Source organism: Podarcis tiliguerta (genome assembly GCF_965153285.1).
Source record: "Podarcis tiliguerta genome assembly, chromosome: 7".
NCBI lineage: Eukaryota > Metazoa > Chordata > Lepidosauria > Squamata > Lacertidae > Podarcis > Podarcis tiliguerta.
In genome coordinates, this window is record NC_139540.1 from 52,524,888 (window position 1) to 52,540,817 (window position 15,930).

The window sequence follows — 15,930 nt, forward strand, 5'->3', positions numbered from 1 at the left end:
AAAAAATTCTTAAAACTCTGCTCTTGAATTTCCCATATATTATTTGGATACCACATATTTACAGAATATTCCATAAATATATGATATCTGCATATAGCACCCAATGATATTTGCTTTCAATATTTTGGTAGATGTTATTTGACAATAAATAAAAAAATGATATTTAGCAATGGACTACATTTAGTACCTGACAGCATTTTGAAATTATCATGCAGTAGTATGTAGAACATTATAGTTTATCAGAGTTCCTATCTGAAGCCTGTCAAACCACCAAGAGTTACCAACAAATCTAAACTTAATTGCTCCAGTATCAAATTCTGAGTTAAAATTACGTATTCAAAATTTGATTAATTTTTTTTCATTAGTGAGATGGCAAATATCATTTCAGCTCTATATGCCGTTGCCCCAGTTCATTTGGGAGTCTAATGTACACAATGAAGCAGTCTAGTTTGAGGGGGAATCACACCTAATTCTTAGTCTGGTCAGTGTGCACATAGCCCTGTACACAGCTGACATATCACCAATCAGCTGTTTGAGAGGAGAAACATGAGGTATATTCAGTTGGAAAGCTCACTAGTGTTTGTAATATAAAGCCATTTTGAATACGTTGCTGAAAGCTTATTTGTTTCAGTAAAAGAAAAGAGTACTACAAAACTCAGTGTAAGAAATTATTATACATTGTTTTATGTATCTTTATATAAAAAGTTACAATTAGCAAGCATATGACACAAAGAAATGGATAGGAACAGCAGTAAGTATGGATGCATGCTTTTTACAATGTATCTCATCAAAGGGATTTTTGTTGTTGTTGTTTGCCAACTCAAATATTCAGCAACATACATGCAAATCAGTTCCTCGTTGTTGAGTTCAGTCATATTGTTAGATTTATATATCCAACAAATATATCTACTGAAGTGATTGTGAATGGATAAATAGTACCTGATTTAATCATTTTATTCCTGAAACTGGGTTATCTTTTCTTTGTAACAAAACAGAACAAAATAAATATAAAGAAAGAAAGAAAACGGATGATGACAATAATAAGAATAAATGATAGCAATGATAGTAATAAGAGTCTTATTGCCATCCATTAATTTTACTCATTACTGACTGATGTGTGGGTTTTTTTTTTCATGAAATTGGAATAGCTGGTCAGAGTCCAGAACATCTCTAGCTTGCAGTTCCAGGGTCGACATTTTCACAATTCACTGTAGTATATTCAAAAGCACCCAGGATCGCACTATTCCCAAGCAGTCTACATAATGAAAACAATGTACATATAACAAGTTCAATGTGAATAATTGTCTTTGACAGGACATATAATATACAAGTACACAATGAATGACATTATTTTGGTGCCTTTAATTCCCTTTCTTTTTCTAAAAAAACCCAATTTGTACTCATGTAAGCCCCTTTGAGCGCCGCAACCCCAGAGTCGGTCACGACTGGACCTAATGGTCAGGGGTCCCTTTACCTTTATCTTTAAGCCCCTTTCATACAAATGTCTGCATATTCTAAGTATTTGTGGTGGTGGCGGTGAGAGCATACACAGCAGAGGCTCACTGCACATGTAGAATATCCACACTTGGGCTGTTTGTTAGCTGCTCTATATTGCCAAATAAATGTGCTCATAATTAAGATGAACGACTAGAACCTTGAAGACAGCTAGGCATATAAGTGCTTCATTGACTTCATTGTCCACAAGACTGCAGGCGGCCTGATTGTATGACCTGCTTTTAAATAAACAAAAGGGAAATGTTGTAGAAATGTGGCACCAGGACACAAAGTCGTTTAGGGTGTTGTTTTGGTATGCCAGTAATTGGAAAAAGTGTGATCGCAGTAATACAACAGTAGTCTGACCTCCAAAATCCAAAGCACAGGTAAGTGATTGTGATCAGCAACCCGACTGGCTGGTAGGGCAGTGCAAAAGTTCTTCAATTTCAAGTCAAAATAGATCTCAGACTATACGATCTGAGCCAAATTCCAGAATAAAAAATTAGCTATAAAATAGAACTATCTGTAAGAAGGTAAGAAGAAATATTTGGAATTTTTTGGTGTGAATAAAAATAGTCGACTCAAAGTGAGAATTCTGTCTCTCCACCACCACCACATTCACTCAAGGCCTGGAAATACTGGCTAAGTAATTTTTGTAGTCAAAATGTTTGTATGCATAAAGCAAAGAATGACTTATGATTTCTCCCTTCTCCTGAAAAATCAAAAGCTTGTATATCTTACTAACAGTTAAACATTTTGTTTCTATGTGTTTCACTACATAGAACGCATCCATCTGAAAAAAAAAAAACACACCCAAACTGTAGCTCAGATACTTACAGTGACTATTTAGTGCTCTTATGTGTGGGATAACCAGCCTCATATAATCAACATGCTTAAGTCTAATTAATATATGAAGGGGTTAATATCATAAACTGTCCTGCCAGACCCAGCTATATCCACTTCCCTTACCTTGGGAGGAACTTGGTAATCAATCCTATTATTCAACCCCCAGTCTACCCGAGAACTCAGGGTCTAAAGAGGTTTGAGCTGGTGGCTCCAGTTCACACTGCATGGCTTTCATGAGCCACTCTTGAGTTCCTATACCAATAATTTAGGAACTTTCACCACTCTATAACTAAGTCACTGCCTGTGCAACTTTTTCTGAATGTTGTATGGAAAAGAATATGAATCTGAACTTTGGAGAGTTTGTAAGTAAACCATTTTTAACTTACCAAACGTGGTCATTTTCAATGCTAGGGAAGAGGGAAACTTTGGAACTCAATTTAAAGGGCATATTTTAAAGGTCTAATAGCCTATAATTCCATTCTTCACTTTGCTGTATGTTTTGTGATTTTTAAACCTCTGCTAGGGTTCTTTCACCAAGGAATACTTGCCCAAACTTGAATCCTGGCATCTAGGAATTATCCTTTTATGCCTATTTTTCTTCCCCATGCACCAACATTATGTTTCCTTTCAATAAGAGGAAAGGTCAGTGTGCTCAACAGGAATAAACATGGGGAGTTTTCCCTAGCATAAAAGTTGTTTTTGTGTCAGTCCACACCTACAACAGAATAATATGAAGCCTTAGGTTGTGGCAGTAATATAAAAAACTGTCAAATAGATGCTGACTGTAGAGATATTAAGGGGGAAATAAAAAATAAAATCATGTGTCCAAACCCTCCAGAAAACTGTAATTAGTGCTAGCAAAATGAAAATGCACACCAATATAAAAGGAACAAGTAGATTAAATTCTTACAAGCTGTTAACCAAGCCCTTTTCCAACATCATAAATTCTAAATGACAATACAGTGAGTTAGCAGATGTCTTCATATCTTAATTTAACTAAGCATTTAAGTGGCATCAAACAAACAGCCTGATTCACAGCTGTTGGCAGCAGAGTGTGACCTGGTACCAGTGCTGCTCTCACAGCAGGGACAAAGCACTGTGCATGATCCCCAGCTGGGAGTTACAAATTTATCCCCTGGCAGTTCCTTTCTGGTTGGTTATTCAAGGTAGAAAATTGTTGTTTAGACTGGAGATCAAGTGAAAATTTTGCTGCTTCCTACAAGTTCCCAATAGCTGAGGGCCATGCATATAGCACATCCAAAACAGTAATGCAGGGTAGAGACAATTCAGGGTATTAAATCCACACTCAGTCCATGAAATTTGCTAGCCAGTCCTGAGTAGGACATCACCGGTCTTATTTCCTTATGGGGCTGCTATGAGGATAAAATTCTCCATACGTTCCTCAGTAAGCATTGGGTTCAACTAGGGTAGATATACTGACAGATCTAAATTCAGAGCTCCCTAAATTTAGAACTCCCACAGCGTGGATCAGGCTGGAAGTTATTACCTATTGAAACACTTCACACAATCATTTTCTTAAATAAAGGGGGATGTTCATGCCAAGCACTTGTTTAGAATTCAAGCTTGAGATGCAGATTATACTTAGCAAGGATGGTCTAATGCAACTGAGGGTACCAATTTAATTTATTGTATGTCTTGTTTAAGTTATAGCAGCTTCCTGCCTATAATTTTAAGTTCTTTGTATGCTGAAAGCTTAGCACCATTTTCAAGCAAAGCAAAAGAAAATGAAGGAAAAAACATCAACCCCACACACAGGCACACACACACACAGGCACACACACACACAGCAAATGATATACACCTACTAGACATTTTCAAAGAAAACAAATGGAATGCAAGAGATGATGAATTGGGAACTATATATTTGTCCACTTACCTTCAGTTTGCCTTTTACACCCTAGTTGTGTTGTACTCAGATTCATGTTTGTTTAGAGACCCAATGAGGCAGAACCTGGAATGTTATGGCTATTTCATTCAACATAATAATGTTTGCATAGAAAAAAAAGAAATATATGCATATACATTCTTAAATGAAGAATACTTTACAAACCCTGATCAAATTGATCCAAGACACTTAAAACTGGCATGCAGATTGACAAAAGTAATGCGCTCATAAACAAGGTCAACCCTCAAAGTGCCCCATCAACTCATCCCATTGCAAGTTGGCAGGGCTGAAGTTGACAAGATGCTTTGAGGTTTTCGGATACCCCATGGCCTAGACGGACAAAATGAAACATTGTGGAGCACATGAACAGAACGTTAAAACACAGAGAAATAAAGCATGCATATGAAACACAAATCTATTTTTAAAAGTTCTGGCTGTTTCCAAATAAGTTGTAACATAAGTATTTCTCTTTTTGCATTTACTTGCAATTTTTTAATCATTCTTATTTACAAGCATTCAAGGTGCAATACACAGTAAAAGAATCTCCGTGCTAGTCATTAAAACAGAAATCATGCCAGACTTGAATCAGAAAATTCTTCTCCACTACATTTTTTCCCATAAGCAAGTCTAAAAGAATATCAAGCTGAAGCGATAAAAATTACCCTGTGGTCTAAATGCCAAATAAATATGACAAGCAGTGGTACTATGGTCAGCTACAGAAATCATACTGTAATACTTTGAAATATTGTCATTTATTACATAGAAAACCATGTTTCATGGAAAAGGAGTTTCTCCTCATCAAACTATCCAATTCAGGTTTTCTTGAATATAACTGAAAAACTGTAGTGGTTAGTGTTGTACTAGGAACTGAGAGACTAGGGTTCAAATTCCCACACAGCCATGAAACTGACTGGGTGACCTTGTACTAGTCACTAACTTTCATCCTAACCTACCTCACAGGGTTATTGTGAGGATAAAATGGGGGGGGGGAGAGACTTTTGTACACCACCTTGAGCTCCTTGAAGAAAAGATAGGATACAAATGCAATAAGAAATAAACAAAAGTAATCATGTGCATACTGATTTTTCAAAAGAAATCTCAACTAATTTTAGCAAAGAAAAAGTCTTTGGTATGGTCAAAGTACCTGGATTTTCTTATAGTTTTGTATTTAAATAAAATTAAAACATGAAAAAATATTGACATCAGTATGGAGATTGAGTTATTTATCATGAGCTGAAAGAAGGGGTAGAAACAGATGGCCAAAATTGTGTGACCTGAGAGATCCATAATTAGGAGAAGGCTTAACCCTTTCCTCCCTTTCCCCCCACTCAAATGGCAGCTATTAGATCTGGATGTGGAGAGACGGATACAGATGCCCCCCATTCCTGTCATCACAGAGCTCATAGCTGCTTTAGGATGGGAGGGAAAGGTCATCAGGAAAAGATGAAGGAAGGAAAGGAGTAAACTTCCTTTCCTGGATTGCCACTTCCCTGGTTGTCAAACCAGAAGTGTGGGGCTGCTGATTAGGAAAACAAAACAAAACAAAAGCTAAGGGTTGAATCCAGTGCTGAGTACAATGGGACTTCCCCATCCTTTCCTCTCCCCGTGGACCCTCAAAACCTGCTCTGGAGTGTCCCCAATCCATTCAGAGGAGATTTTGAGGGTGAAGCAGACAGGAGAGAAAAGTTTCATAGCAGAAGCCTCATGTGCTAGCAGAACAGCAGCACTAGGTGTGATCCCAAAGCTGCAGCTGCATAGGCAATCCTTCACGTGGGTTTCCTGTTTCACATCTAATTTGGCCCGGAAGCGAAAACAAGCAGAGTGAGAAAGAGTCCAAGAAGCACATTCACACAGCATGTTTTGATCTGGTTCTCAACTATGGCTGCGAAGGAGTTCCCATGCAAAACTGTCATGGATCAGAGTGACAACTGCTAGTCAGTGTCTGAGGATATAAACGTTTGCCAGGACAGCTTTGGATTCTTGGCAAGCAGTTTCTCTGCCTTTGCTGTTTCCATGCAGTGTTTGCATGATAACTCCCAGCACTCCTTTTAGAGCAATTGCTACAGATAAGCTCATCACAAGCTATGTGAATGGATCTTAGAAAGTAAAAGAAAGTAAAGAACCGATATAAATTAGAGAAATAAAGAGGGAAGAGTTAGGCTTGAACCCAGTCCTCATACAATAGTCTTCATCAAAAATCTATTGATACTGACCGCTGGACAGCTTTATCATGTCTGGATAGCCTGTGACTCGTGGTTGGTACCTCTTCGATTTCATCTATCTCGCACGCATCTGCAGCATCTAGTGAGTAGCTATGCTTCATTACGAGGATATTTCTTCTGTTCATGGGCTGTATGAGAGGCTTTACAGGCTGGGGTTGAATTTCTGTCAAGATAGGCGTATCTCTTGTGCTGAGGTTACTACGGCTGCCCTTAGTGCTAGATAACTGTGATCCACAGTGGTGGTCATGAATGCATTTTGAAGATGATCTCCGCAGTTTATGATAATTTTCAAAGTCATCTGCAACGTCTGCAAGGTCCGCTGAAGCTCCTGTCCCTCTAAGAGTGCATAACTCATAGTGAGGAGGCTCAAACACCTCCTGGAATACTGTTTGATCAAAGTCTGCTTTCCTCTGGACATATTTTTTACGAGGCTGCTTGATCTGTACTATAACAGAGATAATGATAAGGAGGACCACAATACAAGAGGTCACCCCAATTATTGTCCCACTGGTATTGGTAAGCTGGTCCAGTATGTTGGCTTTTCTTTTTTCTGTTTGATGGGGAAACATAAAAACAAAGAAAGAAAGAATTAATTAATATTCTTTGTAAATAAACAAATAGTTGCCACATTGCTTTTGGCAATTATCACCATGATTCTTTGTAAGCTAATATAAGAATGGCTAACTGGAACAGAAAGTTGAATAGGCAGGACAATCCTTTATCTTGATGGTGAGGTGATTCACAGTGCCAAATTCCTTCATGCAGTTGGAAAATTGATCTACCTCTATAGTGGGATTCACATGAAACCGTGCAGTTACAGGAAGGAACCTTTCGATTTTTCTATCTCAAGTATTTCCGCCCTGCTTTTCTCTACCAAAATGTTCAAAGGACCTAACAAAAATAACTAAGGGTGCTTCCAGACATGTGTTTTTGGAGAGTGTGGGTGGATTTGGTATTTTCCAAGCATGGAAATTTCTTGCAGCGTCCAAATGATGCTGTCATCAAAATTTCAGCAAGTATCCTCCCAATTTAATCCAGATTTACCCTTTCCATTGAGAATCTAAGAAGTTAAAAAAAAGCCATCTCAGTGATCCATTTACACTATTAAGCCCCTGTCTGGAAGCACCCTAAGTTTGACAATATAATCTGGTTATAGCTGTAACTTTGCTGTCTAGCGTGAGTTGCTTATTAGCGATATTCTTGGATGCATGATGGCAACCTTCAGTATGCGAACTAGCAGCAGTTTACGGTAATTTAAATAGGAATGCTTCCTTATCCTTGAAAACGATCTCAGGTACTAACATTGATATATATGAAGTCACTGGTATTAGTTAACACTCACCTGTCTCAGGTGGAAAAGCAAGAATTATTACAAATAAGATTTCAAGTAAAGGGGGAGGGGATCTTTTACTATGAGCCGTTGCATACCTTTTTCTTATATCATACATTCCAAGCTTCATAAATATAGATCTTCATAGCATCACTGCTCTAGACCCAAAGGATAATCTTCACAGGCTTCTTGTCTCAGCCTGTTCATTCTGGTAGCATAAATTGCACTTGCTCTGCTCCACTGGCTATGTGATTATCACTATATGCTGAACTGTCTTCCAAATACTGCCAAGTTTTATTATAAGAAAAACAGAGGTTTTGCCCACAAAACTGAGAAGTCTACTAGACTGAATGACTCATTGACACATTTCTGTTGAAACTACCATTGCAGGTGCCTCTCAATGGCAGGAGGAACCACTGGTGTGAAGATATGGGGAGCACTAGGAGTGCAGTCCAAGAGGAATGCTGGCCAGGAAAAAGCAGTGAACTTTCAAGTCTAGCTCATAGCTCTTTGTGAAAGGTTGAACCCAGAGACTATAACTAGTGTAATTTCTCCTTAAAAGGGCATTTTTGGAGGGTGGGGGACAGGACCATATAGGGAGGACTTGAGCAGGAGCCTAACTCAGTTCAGCTCAGTCACGTGACCTGGCTGAAAAGGTAGTGCAAGTCAAACTACTGTATATTTTAAAGGCTTTTTTTCCCTTCTAGCTTGGGCTGGCTCTGCTGTCAATATCCTTGCTCCAGAACAGGGTTTGGATCTGGTCCAACTTTACATTGGCTCAACTTGTGCCAGCTTGCTTTATGCCAGCTTCTTGTTCTCCCTAAGCTACAGTTTCCAATTGATAGCGAAATTTCTTCCCTGAATCAGTGTCATGTATTGACCAATCTTAATCAATGACTGGATTTAAATCAAATGTGAAAAATAGAAGTCACATCCCATGAATGACATAACAGCTCTATATTTTTTTTTTAAAAAAAAAAAGCCCAGCAAAGGAATATATTTGTTGCCCAGAAGTTTGAATGTTACGTTTAAGATCAATTCTTTGCACAGCAAACTAAAATGGTGAAGGATTTCTATTCATTCAGAGTAATATCATATACCATTAAAAATGTTTTCAATTTAAAATAAGTAGCAATGCTTAAAGTGGCAGGATGCTTTCTTCTCCCTGCAGGAAGGAAAAAAATCAATATTTGGCCCTTACTATAATTTATTTATTACTAGAATGCCTAAGGAAAATGAGTCAATGCAACCCTAAGTTCTGTGAACAGAGATAAATCAAGTCTCTTAATGTGCTTAGCATATTAGAAAACAAAACACACAGAAACAAGTAGAAAAGTATGTGGAAATTAAATTACTTCCTTGGGGAAAGTTAAGGCGCAAACTGATAGGAGATGCAGAAGGATAGGAGATGAGGGTGCAGAGTAGGTTTACAACTAGCTCTTTAGAAAAATTGTGAAGTATTCCTGAATGGTCTTTAAACAACGGAAACTGAAAGGTTTATCAGGAGCTCTGTGATAATTTAAACATAGGCATTGGTGTGTTTATCTGTGGTCCCTGCCTCTGTTGCATTTTTTTTACTTATTTGACTATGCACTTTTATATCCTATTGTGATTTTAAATTGTTGTAAGATGTCCTGAACCGTGCAAAGGCACTATGAAGACAGGACTGAAAAACTTACATACATACACTTTGGCTTAGCAGACAGTATGCCATGAAACCCTTTTCATTGAAGGAAGCCATTTTAACAGCCAGGTATGTGATTCCCTGTTTGATCTGTCCTTTATATCCTTACTCACACTCAGTGAAAATATCAGGCCAGCACATAAGGTTCACGCAGACATTTATCTCCATGTATAGACTAAATGCTTGGAGATGGATAAATGCTTGGAGATGGTTTCCCCAGCCACTCTGGGTGGCTTCCAACAAAAGATTAAAAATACATTAAAACATCAGTCATTAAAAACTTCTCTAAACAGGGCTGCCTTCAGATGTCTTCTAAACGTCACATAGTTGTTTATTTTTTTGACAACTGATGGGAGGGCATTCCATGGGAGGGCCATGCCTACTGGTCCTGCCAAAATATCATGTTCCTGATTCTAACAACTATGCATGTGGCACTACATCTGAAAAGACGTAGGCTTTCATATGTCTGGGACCTGCACACAATGAGTTCCTAATTACACCTGACTGCTAATGCCTCCTAAACCCAGTCCTAAGTCCTCTGTAACCCAGTTACAGAGCGAATATATCTGAAGGGGAAATAAAAACAGGATACAGAATTCATACATTCCCTAATGGGGTAGTTAACCTCCCCGCCTCCGTACTATACTTCCTAATTAAAGAAGAAATAAGCTGGTGATGTTTGCCACTTTTCAAGAACAAGGCATTCATTTACACAGCATTTCATGGCATGCTGTGAATATGTTTCAACTTTTAATTCAGCTTGATATCCCTAGGAGACACGTCTCTGAAATGAAATGCATTTTTAGAGCAAATATTGATAGCTGCTGACTTGCTGGCAGGCACCTTTACTTGTGATCAGCATGATATTTGAAAATGTATCTCCATGACACAGTAGGCTGCTGCTGCTATTGCTGCAGCTACAGATTAGTTTCAGGGTCTTAGAACCATTTCATGAAGACTTGGTAACATCATCAGCACCACTTTTCAAAAGGAGAAGGCAATTTATGTGACAAGTCTGTTTAGTCTGCATCACGTGTGAATTGTGTGGAGGGGTTCTACGTGTTGAAAGGGACAGATACTATGGACTCAGCTACATTAGGAAGAAAAAGCGTTTTATATGCGTTATTACACTGTGACACCAGATGGCACTGTGAAGTCCCATCTTTCTCCAACGTGATTTCCCACTTTGATGTTTACAACACGCTTTTCTGATGTGTCTAGGTCCACCCCGTGATAGGAAATGTGTATCTGAAATACATGAACTTATTCAGACAGAATGGAAAGAAGATGCATGAAGCAAATAATTGTGCATCTTTTCCTGTCACTACTGTGTTAAAGCTTCCCTGTTGCTCTACATTTATCAAATCCTTGTTCTGGCTTTGTTCTATATAGCTATACAATCTTTATATATCAGCTGTTTACCTGCATCCCATCACTATCATGAGTTTGGTTGGCAGGACCCGTTTAATGGTGGCATACATTCATCACAGTCAACTTCCACTTGATGGCAAAGAAAACATGGCACTAATGAGCATAAAGTAGCACCTTCCTAATTCCATGTAACTATACTTATGCATTACCTTTGCAGTGGTTTTCATCCCATGGATACACACAGTTCTGGAGTCCATTGCAGACCAATGTATTATTAATACACATGTTACTATGGCAAAAGAATGTGTTGGCTTCACAGGGGGCTAAAAAAAAGGAAGAAAAAGACACATCAGTAGGACTCATAGAGTATTTCCAGCCTCCCATTCAATACCAATATACGTAGTGTCATATAATCCAATACACCGTAAAGCAGAACCTGGATTTTCCAACTCTTTTTTAAAAGTGTTTAGCCCATGTAATTGTAAATAGAGGCTTGAAAGTGTGTAGAAAATTCTAGTGTAATCCCACAGAACATAAAGGGTCCCAAATAGAGAGAGTGTTCAAATATAGTGGCTTCACTCTGTCCTCTGTAACTCTTTACAAGTCAAGTCCTTTATTACGGTCATAGACCAGCATAAGCAAAACATCTACATAAAAAACTTTTTACCATGATTAGCAGAAACAGAAAAAAATGAAAAAACAAGTAATGCAGATTTACTTACTTTGTATCATTTATATAGACTTCAGAATTTCTCAGCACAAAATTCATTTCATAATATATAATTCATGGCCCTAACAACTCACATTAAATGCCAAAATGAATTGCAAAGGTTCACCACTTCTTAAACTGTAGTTCTTATAATGGCCAGCTGGCATTATGAATATGTGTGTGGGAGAGAAGGGGTAATAATAAGGCTTTTCTGGAATTCAAAGCAGTAAGTTTCGCCACTGACCTCAGCAGGATGCAGTGCTTGTAGGAGAAAATTGGGGTCAATGAACTAACAGAGTTGAATAGTTCGTCATAAGGAGTCCTTTAGTGGCATGTTCAAGCACATATATTTTATAATAAGTACAGCTACAATAAATGTTTGCCCTTCTGATATTGCAGGAACAAAGATTTTCACAGTCCCTGAGCAGAAGGCAAAGCATAGTTGCCTAAGGCTCACAAACTGGTAGAATCAAGTTGCTAATATTACTAAAGCCCCAAGATGAAAGTGTTACTGGAGGCCATATACTTCATTTCAGTCTTCACAGGGAAATCCAATGTCCTCAATGAGAATTTTACAACCCAGTGGAGATTGTTCAGCAATAGAAAGTTCCCAGATCTAAGTTAAGGTTATACCTTCAGAATGACAATCCATTTTTCTCTTCACAGAGTTAGATTGTACAGTAATACTGGCTATCATTTCCACAAGCAGCACAAGGACAAATAATTAGAATCTTTTTTTAAAAAAAAATGTAATTGAATGCTTTTATCCAAAATTTGGGATGCAGTTATCCAAACAACCAATGTTTACAAAAAAATCCTATATTGGTGGGAAATGTGCATAAGATTAATATATTCATGTCAAGAATAGGGGGGAAATGCATTATATTAAGAGAAATTGTTTGCAAATATGTGCACACTAGTCAAAACTGCATCTGAAAGGGTTTGTTAGAAGAAATTCACACTACAATGCAAAAAATTAATGAAGTTTTTAAAATTCATCATCATCACCATCATCACAAATTCCTGCAGAAGAGAACTGAATTTAAGATTGGAAAAATGAGAAACTGAAATAATTTTTTAAAAGTTTTTCCATTCTCAACTAAGACCAAACCCCTACTTTCACCTATTTGCTTTTGGGACTAAATTTACTTGTGATGATGTACATCAAAGATATTGGGATCATAATCAGTATCATGCTTTCATGTTTTGTGAAATCACTCACATTTTGCACCATTCCTCAGCGTTAATTAAATTTATGTACCATGTGGTTGTAGATAATGCATAGTTCAGGCAAATCATTTTTTTATTGGACAGAGAAAGCTTCTGCAATAAATTATGGCATGATCATGCAGTTCCTGTGCATAAGTAGCTTCAATTTTGTTTTATCTACTTATAAAATAAATTTGCCATAGTTTACATTGTTCAATTGTGTACTTTAATCCGGTTTGCTTATTTGCTTTGTGAGCTGGCTAGAGAACCTCCATTATGGAACATATATGCAGTTGTAATAAACAAACTAAATAGAAATAAATAATGGGAAGGATGCTGAAAAGGCAATTCCTTTTTTCTTTTTTTTCCAATTCCTGAATTTTGATTCAGCATTGGAGTTATTAGGAAAGGAATTTAGGTATCATTATAGAGAATGAACTTTTTTCCTAAATAAAAGCTAAAGAGTGGAAGCTTTTCAATTAGGTGATAAAGGCAAGCAAATGGGAATTAGAGGGTTATGTTCAGAGGCGGGATAGCTTTGATTAGCAGATGTTGGCTACAAACCACAGATGATGGTTTGTGAGTTTCCCAGGGGCTTCTTGCTCAACACTTCTAGAGAGAAAAGAGTAGATTAGACATTACTGCGGTTTAATCCAGTACAGTAGTTCTTATTATGTTCTGTTGCAAACATCAGACACAAGGTGGCAAACTTACTCTAGAGGATCCAAAATTGTAATTTAGCCCTTAGGATACGAATTAATCTGATCATCCCGTTGAAAGAAAAACAGCAGCCTTTGCCCACAGCTGTTTCTTTTTAAATCTCTCCCTATGGACAGTGATTAAAAATATGAGTGGTGCTCCAGGTCTGGATCCTGTTAACCACTGCTTAGCCACCTTGATGACCTATTTGTGTTTTCCCCCATCAGTTACAAATACACTGTTGAGATCAGTTTCACACACACACAAACACACACAATTTTTATTACTGCTAACTTCCACTTTTAAAAATAAAACATTTACCTTTCAATTTTTATATTTCCCTCCTCATTTTTTCTCCACAGTATACAATTCAAAAGCCTTATATTTTCACTCAGTTACTATTACTCTGAACAACAGCACTGCATAATAGTGTTACTGTCCCTGTTAGAAGGTAGCTATGCACAATTACAATTTCACCCCCTAACCAAGTCCTTGCTAATCATCCTATCACTCTCCTTCCCCAGGAAACATACAAGTCACGAAACTAGGAGAACTTGGTATGTATCATTCAACTTCACTCAGAAGTCCTTCAGACTTCTCTCAAGGTGCAGCCATGATTTTCAAACTGGTCCAGCAACAACTATTGCCTCAGGTTCCCAACAACCAGCTGCACAGAGCCTTGCTCACTACTTGACACATGTTGTTCAGCTCTTTGCACCAGTTTTATCAGATCCTATGTTGGATCTTCAGCTTCCCTTCAGCTATCAACCTCTACTCTTTCTCCTGATTCCCTTCTGCCTAAGTCCTTCAGTGTTCCACACTAATAAACTTCAGCTCCAAAGCTGCTACCCTTTTTAACCAGTACTGAAACTGCCCTTATATTTACACCAGATCTTTAAAAAACCCCACATTTAAAATGTACAATGAAACAAGCCAATTAAAAAGCATAAAAACCAAACACTTAAAAAGTTGGATCAAGAAGCTGAAGGGAATGCTGTGCCTTTCAAAAGCCAACAGAATGCCAATATGGACGAACCCTTTAATATTTCAGCAGAGAGGGCATTTCACAACACTGGCACCACCAGCCTGCCTCCATGTTGCCACAAACAGATAACTATCAGGGCACAGCAAAACTAAGTGGGCCTCACTTAATGCAGTGGAAAGGGAAAGGCAAATTTTTCAGGTAACACGATGTTATGAAGCCAACACTGGAAATGTAGGAGAAGAGTAGGGGAATGGTGGTAGGTGGCAGTGGCAGACCTTGGGGTCTCAAATTTCAGTGATGTCTTGTGCAATGCCAATATACACCTTCCATTGTATATTGTTGAAGCACCCCCTGCAGCATCCCCAGGGCTCTGCACCAAGTGCAACCAAACCAGTTGCACCCTCCTAAATCCACCTCTGTAGGTGGTTGACTATTTATGGAAATAAAGAGCAGCTACAGGTGAAGAGATGTCTCGTTTCTCCTCCATAACATGAATACCTGTATCTTTTATACTCCCTTGATTGTTATCTACGCCACATTCTTTAACAAAGATTCTGGTTTGTTCTTATAATTTGACTTGGAGAGAATAACAATCATCAATAGTATCAAACGGAGTAATGGGAGGTTCAGATTTAGGTCATCCTTATAGGGGTGCTAGGGCTTATACTTTTATACATTTCCTTCCTAGTATGTAGTCATTTATACTTGTCTTCCTTGAATTATTATTTCATTTTCTGCCCAGCCTTCTAATTTATCTAGGTGCTTTTGAATTTCAATCTTGTTCCCTGTGCAGAAGAAATCTTTTCATAGAACAGAATAATGTTATAAAATGTAAGTTAATGCAGTGAAATTCCAATTTAATAAAGGTGTTTCCTGGAACCTATTCAATTCATATAGTACAATACAGCAAACAATGAACTGTAATTCTGTTTTCAGAAGTTATATCGAAGCCTAATCAAAATCAGCATTATATCTGCACAGTCACTCTTTGAAGAGCATGCCCTACTGCAACTTTCCTCAAACTGGTGCCCCAGTCGGTTGAGGCCGATGGAAGCTGTAGTCCAAAATATATGGGAGGGGCACTATACAGGGTGTCCAAATACTTATTTCTGAGTTTCTAATGTATGTTCCCCTCGCTACAATAATTCATTACCAAATATTTTTCAATCAGCATGCATAAAATACATTGTTGTATTTGATCCAAAATTGGATCAAGATACATCTTGCAAGATCAGAATGGAACTTCTACTCCAGTTTCTCTGCTCCAATGCAGCTCCCCATGCCCCATCACTCACTTTCCCAGCAGTTCCCTTGACCCTTGGGAATGTTTTTTGACAATGCAGGAAAGTGAAGTGGACAGAGGAGCCAGGAAAGTCCACTGCACAAGTCCACTGGAGTTTCCCTCTCTTTCTATTTCTGGTTTCAGCCCTATGAGTATGTAATAGTCTTCAAATATTTGGAGGGCTTTATTTCTG

The 15,930-nt window shown here is 38.0% G+C and overlaps 1 protein-coding gene across 2 annotated transcripts in view; it reads right to left on the minus strand.

Annotated features, from left to right (window-relative positions):
• Positions 1 to 661: 661 nt before the first annotated feature.
• NETO1 (neuropilin and tolloid like 1) overlaps positions 662 to 15,930 on the minus strand; it is a 95,604-nt gene continuing 80,335 nt past the window's right edge. Inside the window, exons 8-11 of one of the 2 annotated variants that reach the window (XR_014513653.1) lie at positions 11,063 to 11,176; positions 6,460 to 7,018; positions 4,238 to 4,326; positions 662 to 1,255 (exon numbers count right to left, since the gene is read on the minus strand). Coding sequence is in view for 1 of the 2 variants with exons in the window: in XM_083449820.1 (XP_083305946.1) it covers positions 4,252 to 4,312; positions 6,460 to 7,018; positions 11,063 to 11,176 (734 nt within the window). In the remaining variant the exon portion in view is untranslated. The remainder of the gene's footprint in view (positions 1,256 to 4,237; positions 4,327 to 6,459; positions 7,019 to 11,062; positions 11,177 to 15,930) is intronic. The other variant, XM_083449820.1, reaches the window with a different exon arrangement.